General features: G+C 36.7%; 1 protein-coding gene across 1 annotated transcript; it reads left to right on the top strand.

Annotated features, from left to right (window-relative positions):
- Positions 1-431: 431 nt before the first annotated feature.
- Positions 432-3,887, top strand: LOC110739649 (translocon-associated protein subunit beta-like). The gene is made up of 6 exons (XM_021920097.1): positions 432-746; positions 2,066-2,164; positions 2,242-2,350; positions 2,435-2,506; positions 2,699-2,704; positions 3,458-3,887. Exons 1-6 carry the CDS (start codon positions 559-561, stop codon positions 3,572-3,574), a joined length of 591 nt encoding a protein of 196 aa, XP_021775789.1. The 5' UTR covers positions 432-558; the 3' UTR covers positions 3,575-3,887.
- The last annotated feature ends 3,099 nt before the right edge of the window (positions 3,888-6,986 follow it).

Genomic DNA, 6,986 nt, shown 5'->3' with positions numbered 1-6,986 from the left:
ATGAGAGGAAGAACACACTGCTTCTGTTCAGCGATAAAAACGCTGACTGAGGTAGCGTTTCATTAAACAGGTAAAACGCTGCCTCAGATAGCGGTTTACCTTATTTAAATTTTTTTTTTCACAATTCCAGCTTAACAGGTTACGATTTTTTTTTATAAAAAAAAGGTCAAAAGGTAAAACGCTGTCCCAGACCGCGTTTTACAAATTGATTTTTTTTTTTTTAAAAAAACCAGGACATAAAACGCTGTCCGAAACATCGTTTTACCCTGCAAGCTTCGTTTGGTAAATAGTTTTGCCACGCAACTAATTTGTAAAATTGTTTTACAATTAGACTCACTTTGGGGAAAAATCCTATTTCTTCACTATACCATCGACTACATCGAATGACATTGCGACATGTCAGCAAAACCACGTCTATTTTAACACTTTTAGCACATTCCCAATTTCCCACTCTATGATCCCTTCCCCTTTTATTAATTTTCCGCTTCTCTTTCGTTCTTCACATTTCGAAAATTCTCCCCTTTCAATTCTCAATCTGCAACTTCAGAGATTTTGACAATGGCGGCTTCAATCAATCAATTAGGGTTTGTAATTTTCGCTATGATGCTTGTTTCATGTTCAATCTCAGCAATGGCGGATTCAGAATCAGCGTTTATTGTAGCTCACAAGAAGGCTACCCTCACAAAGCTCAGCAATGGCGTTGAACGTATCTCCGTTTCTATCGACCTCTACAATCGTGGATCTTTGTATGCGTTTTCTCTTTCTCCTGTTTCTGCATTTGCTGCTATGATTTTGGATCTTGTTTGCGTTTTAATTTCCGTTGTTTTGAATTTCATAATTGAATTTTGTTTTTTGTGTTTGATTTTTTTTTTTTTTTTTTTTTTGTTTGCATGTTGATTTGGAGGAGGTAATAGTGTTGGAAATGAATTTCGGTTTCAATTGCGTATTTTAATCTTGAAATTTGTGCACTTGTTTGATTTTGTGAGTTTGCTGTTGAGAAATACTGTAGTTTATTTGTAAGGTTGAATTGCTAGTAGTAATCCTGTAAATTATAAAAGTACCTGCATTTTTATCTTTCGAGAAGCATTGTGTCATATGAATTACTGCATTAGCTAGTACTGAAAAACTGTGAACATTTATATGAAAAAACTATTGTCATTGTTATATTGAGTATGTTACGGTTATGATTGCGAGCGGAAGCAAATAAATCCATGGACAATAAGCCCCGAAATCCAGAAAATAGGAGTACAGAGGAGCATAAGAACCCTGAATTACCAGAGTGAAAAATAATTTTACAACTCTCAAGGTTTATGAAAAATTTCACAAAGATCTGATTGGCTATTTGGCTTGTGATTGCCTCGTAATTGGCTCTTGTGGTGAATGCCCAAAATCATATTTCTATTAGATCCTAATGACTATAATAGGCTCTTGTGAGCTTCAGAGACTATAAGCTCTCTTGTGTATGTTAGGGGGTTTCTCTTTTCTTTCTCCCATTCTTATTTCTGTCTTAAGGAAAAAGCGCGTTATTGTAAACATGGTTTGTAGTTTTGATGATGTAATGACCAAAGTTTACAATTTTGTTCCCCAATGATTGAAATTGGAGCAATGCGTTAAGTAATAATAATAGAATTGCATTTTTGTTAGACCTTCTTCTTTTTCTTGAACGCCTTAATCCAATAAGTGGGATCGGCTACATGAACCAACATGTGGACTTCCAGGAGGTCACCAATCCTAGTACTACTCTCAATCATTGTAGCCTCAACAAAATGAACCAACATGAACTTATATTATGATATCAATTCATAAATGGAATTGCAATTACCTCAAGTACAAGTCTGTTAAAAATAAGTATCAGCTGTTTTGACATGAACCCTCTACATATTCTAGAAGCGAAGAAATTTGAAATTTGGCTCCATCTCACTTGTTTATTTTATACACGATTCTTGAAACATTCGTTACATTTGGTATTTTGGCAAATGATTAGAAGCGAATTTTGCGATGGAGCTCATTCCTCTCTCCCTTAGTAGAAGTCTGATACATGCTTATTTTCGATAATTATGTTCAGAACTGTGTACGATGTAAGCCTTGTTGACAACAGCTGGCCTGTGGACTCATTTGACGTAGTCAGTGGAAACTTTTCAAGATCATGGGACAGCCTCGATGCGTGAGTTTTAATTTATTAAGCATATTATTCTGCGAGTTCCTAAGTCATGAGTCTGCTCACTGATCATTATTATTCAGTGGAGCTATTTTTTCTCACTCCATTGAGCTGGAGCCAAGAGTAAAAGGTATATTTCAGGGTAGCCCAGCTGTGATTACATTCCGCATTCCCAACAAGGCTGCACCCGTGGTATGCACTTCTTGAAAATGCTAAATGTACTGTTGGTTTTCTTGTTTGCTGACCGTTGTAGCTAATAATCTATATTCTTTTCAGGTTGCATACTCTACCCCCATTTTCCCATTGAACATGCTTGCAGATACTACACCAGAGAACAAGCTTGAATTGGTAATCTTTCAAAATTTGTCGGTGTATCAAGTTCTTTGAGTTTGTGTTCATTTGCCTTCCATATTGGTTTAAATGTGTTTTTTGTTCATCTTTTTATAACTTATGTGGGCATTGACTAAGCTGATGTATACATGTTTTTCTCTGTGAATAATTTGCTGCTGGTGGTGGGCTGGTGGCTACCAACTTTCTCAGGCAAAGGTTAGTTTTGTGCTTCTAATTACTTCGTGCAATAACTTCCGAAGGAATGCCTCTAGTCTTGAAATTTTTGATGGATTATCAAGCTTTACCTACTAACTTGCAAACCCCCTGTTTGCATTCCTATGTTTGAAGTTTTGAACTTCTGATTAGTCTTTCAAGTGTGCTTGGGTTGGTCACCAAATTATAACAATGATCTACCTTACTGGGTAACAGCAAAATAGGTTGCTCTTATCCACCTTTGTTTTTTAGATGTCATCTGATGTATATGCAAATTTAAGTGCTGAACGGCGCTAGTACTTTGTGACTTCATTTGGAATAAGGCAAAGCTCTATACTACACAAGCCACCTCGTTTTTCTTCCCTAGCTCTTCAGTTTTTCCAGTGTTGACTAAAGAACAAGAATTTTAGTGTAGTTGAGTTTTCTAGTGGTTTACAAAGGCTTTGTTGCTCTCACAAGACCATACACATGTGCACTTGGTACTTTATCATGCTTAAATAGTTTTTTAAAAGATTTTTTGGAGGATAAGGTTTCCAATAACCAAATAAAATTTAGAATAAGGAATGCTTCATGTAGTGTTCATGCTGCATTTTCCTCTCCTGCTTGTAGACGCTCCAAAAGGAATGCTTCATTCTATGACATTATTTTAGAGGTTCATGTCATTTGGTGTTTGATACGGATTTGCAGTTGCACTTTTGGGTACTAATTAGTTTGACTAAATTGTTTTCTTACACTATATATTCTTCTTTTTTGCAGAGTCTTCTTGCTCGATTTGGTCCACAGTTTTCTGCAGTTTCTCTTGTAGCTTTGTTTGGATACATGATTGCTACCCCAAAGTCGAATGCTGCCAAGGCACAAAAGAAGAGGCGATGAAGCTATAGCTCTAATAAGATACCAAACAACTAACTGTTTTGGCTTTGCAGCTGGCTTCTTCACTTAATACGAGTATTCTGGCTTCGGTGGCTTAATTCTAACTCAGAATTGAAGGCTGCCTGTTGTAACTGCTCCTCGTGTCCTTTGGATAGTGTTTTCAGTTTCTGTCTAATCTTTTACGTAGTTTCACTCAAATCAAGAACTATTCGGCAGGTTTTATTTTTAAGAAGCTGCCCCAAGTTTGAAATGCATGCGCAAGCGTATTGCAGTTCTTGTGTATCTTTCATGCCGTTTTAAAATGTTTCTTCTGTTACGGTGTGTTTGGATAAAGAAAGGGGTAGGAAAAGAAGGGGAGGGAGGAGAAGAGGAGGGGAGGGAAGAATGGTGAGTTTTCCTTCCAAATCTCTTCATTTTTGGAGAGATCAATTTCCTACAATTTTATCCCTCCATTTCTCTCCCCTTCAATTCTCTTCTTTCCTCATTTGTTATCCAAAATGAATGATACCCTATCGCTCCATTTCCCTTCCCTCCCTTTCCCTCCATTTCTCCTCACGTTAATGCTGTGGATAATACATTCTCTGTCCCTTTATTAAGTGTTTGTTTTCATATATCACGGGTTTTAATGTAAATGAATGAAGTATAAAAAGTATCCGTAACATACATTGAAAATAATTAATTTAGAGTATATTTTGTTGGGAAATTTTCAATTGTGACCTTTAATTTGTGAGACACGGAAACGGTGACCCTCTTGAAAATGAATTTTACAAAATGATCCTATTTAAGAATTTTATCCTACTTATAACCTCATTTTCATAAAAGTTAATTTAAATTAACTATGGTTAAATTTATACTAAAAAAATATAAAAATGGTTAACCAACCACCTTCACCCCACCGAAACCCTTACCCCAATCACCCCTACCACTGCACCTTCTTCCTTATTGAAACCCTAACCATAGCCACCCTATCACCTTCACCCAAACCGAAACCCTAACTCCAGCCACACCACTTCAGTCGAAACTCTAATCGAAGTGGTTTGGGTCGTGGGCTGTGGTTTATTTAATTTGAGTCTGGGCGGAGGAGAGAGAGGGAGGGTCGTGGGTTTGGGCTTCGGTGTGGGCGAAGGAGAAAGAGAGGGGGTCGTGGGTTTGGCATTCTGGGTGGTGGTCGTGGTCAGAGGATAGAGAGGGAGGAGCGGTCGTTGGGGTTTGGTGTTCTGGGTGGGCAATGGGCGGGAAATCATAAGGGGTGAATAGTCGGGGCGGAGCTAGGATATCGGTTGGGTCGCCGCACAAGGAGGGAAAGCTTGGGCGCCGGTGTAGGGCCGAGGAAGATTGGGCACCGCAGGGCCGGTAGTGAAGGGGAGGGGGAGAAGGTGGCCGGCAAGTGGGGGTGGAGGTCGTGGTTGGGGTGCCTGGGTTGGTGGTTGGGTTAATTTCAGGAATTTTTTTTTTTTTTTGTTTTTTTTTTTTTTTTTTTCTCTTTTCTAAAATCTAACCATAGTTAATTTTAACTAAATATTTATGAGAATAAAGTTATAATTGGGATAAAATTCTTTAATAGGGTTATTTTGTATAATTTATTTTCAAGTGGGTCATCATTTTCGTGTCTCACAAGTTGAGGGTTATCATTGAGAATTTTCCTGTATTATTTCCCAATAGAGACAATAATGAAGAAGCATGTGTGAATTAAATGTGGGTACCAATTTGAAGAGTTTTTGCCTTTTGGAAAGTTTAGTATGTTAAAGGTATAAACTATAAAGTGGGGGCCTATAGGTAATTATACATGAAGCAAAATTAGAAATAGACACTTAATTTGAGACACGCAATTAGAAAAAACAGACACTTAATAAAGGGGCGGAGGGAGTAATGTCATTTGCGTTACATTAAAGGCCTTTTTTTCTATCTTGATTCCTATACCTAAATATATCTTTAAGTAATTCTCATAATCCTATCCTATATATAAAGTGAAAGGGGGTTTTGGATGATAAATTTCACTTTTCCAAAATACCACTCTCATTATTTTTTTATTTATTTTTTATTTTTTAAACAAAAAAAAAACTACCATCTTTTTTAAAATAAACAGCACCATCTTGATTTCAAAAAAAAAAAATGAAATATATTTGTGGATGCCCATTATACCCACGTATTATTCCAGAACTTTCTAGGTTTTAGGCTTTATTATTCTCCAAGCAAACCCTATCAATTGTACTGTATATATATATGTACACCTCCATGATATGAAATATAGAATACACATTTTATTCTCTCACAATCTCATATTTTCTCTATATTTTACAACACGTTATTAGCACCACAATCGCAAGGTCGTACATTTGAGGGAACGTCCCACACACATAGCGCTCGTGTCTATCCCGCCGAACTATCGACTCTGATACCAGATTGTTGGGCTCGAGTCACCCACCTTGACGGGTCGCACGCACACTCCACTCCACATCAGTATGATATTATCCGCTTTGGGCCTAGCCCGCACGGATTTGTTTTTGGTCACCTTCCCAAATGGCCTCATACTAATAGAGTGTGCACTCACTTATAAGGAGCTCTTCACCTCATTACTCCTTCCATGTGGAACTTGGGATAAACAACACCAACAAACCTCCCCTCAAACCAAGGATAACATAACTCATGGCCTATCCCTCCAGCGAAACTATCTTGCACCGCCGCTATCACCACGGGACATGCCACCTGATCCACTATATCAGGAGGACTTTCGACGCTAGGCACAATCTTCGATAATGGACATCCAAGGGGGAGTGTTATGAAATATATTTATGGATGTCTATTATACCCATGTATTATTTCGGAACTTTCTAGGTTTTAGGGTTTATTATTTTCCAAGCAAACTCTATCAATTGTACTGTATACACCTCCATGATATGAAATATAGAATACATATTTTATTCTCTCCCCCCCCCCCCAAAAGATAAAAAAAAAATAATAAAAAAAAAAGTTTGGGCAAAAGTTAAATATCTATACAACAAATTTGATTATGAAGTAGTCTTACTTTGTATGAATTAATTATTGATTAGTTATTAATTTTAGGAATATTATTACTGTTTAGTGACTAATTTATGACTTAAAACTTATGACTTAAAAGGTGTAAGAAATTTTAAAGGTTGTTGGATTAATTCCATAACCCCATATGCAAGGATTAGGGGGAGATAGTAATTATTTCATTATTTCATGTAATCCTTGCACATGAATAATAAGATAGATGAATATTAAGATACATTGATGGTCTGTTTGGTACATATATTAGCTTTAGTATCAATAATTTATTTAATAGGGGCGACCACAAAATTATTTAATATTTAGAACGACACCATCCAGATCGAAGATAAATATCAATAGATGTCATTGGCTATATACCAACTATAAATGATTCAATCAAAAT

The sequence above is a fragment of the Chenopodium quinoa genome, unplaced genomic scaffold (assembly GCF_001683475.1).
Source record: "Chenopodium quinoa cultivar QQ74 unplaced genomic scaffold, ASM168347v1, whole genome shotgun sequence".
Taxonomy (NCBI): Eukaryota; Viridiplantae; Streptophyta; class Magnoliopsida; order Caryophyllales; family Amaranthaceae; genus Chenopodium; species Chenopodium quinoa.
The sequence above is the reverse complement of the archived record's forward strand: the minus strand, read 5'-3'. Positions and strand labels throughout refer to the sequence as shown.

Bases quoted from the DNA above. Each gene is read 5' to 3' on its own strand.
- LOC110739649 (XM_021920097.1), top strand. From the start codon at position 559: ATGGCGGCTTCAATCAATCAATTAGGGTTTGTAATTTTCGCTATGATG. The intron at 2,165-2,241 runs GTGAGTTTTAAT...ATTATTATTCAG, and splicing joins TCATGGGACAGCCTCGATGC to TGGAGCTATTTTTTCTCACT. The intron at 2,351-2,434 runs GTATGCACTTCT...TATTCTTTTCAG, and splicing joins CCAACAAGGCTGCACCCGTG to GTTGCATACTCTACCCCCAT.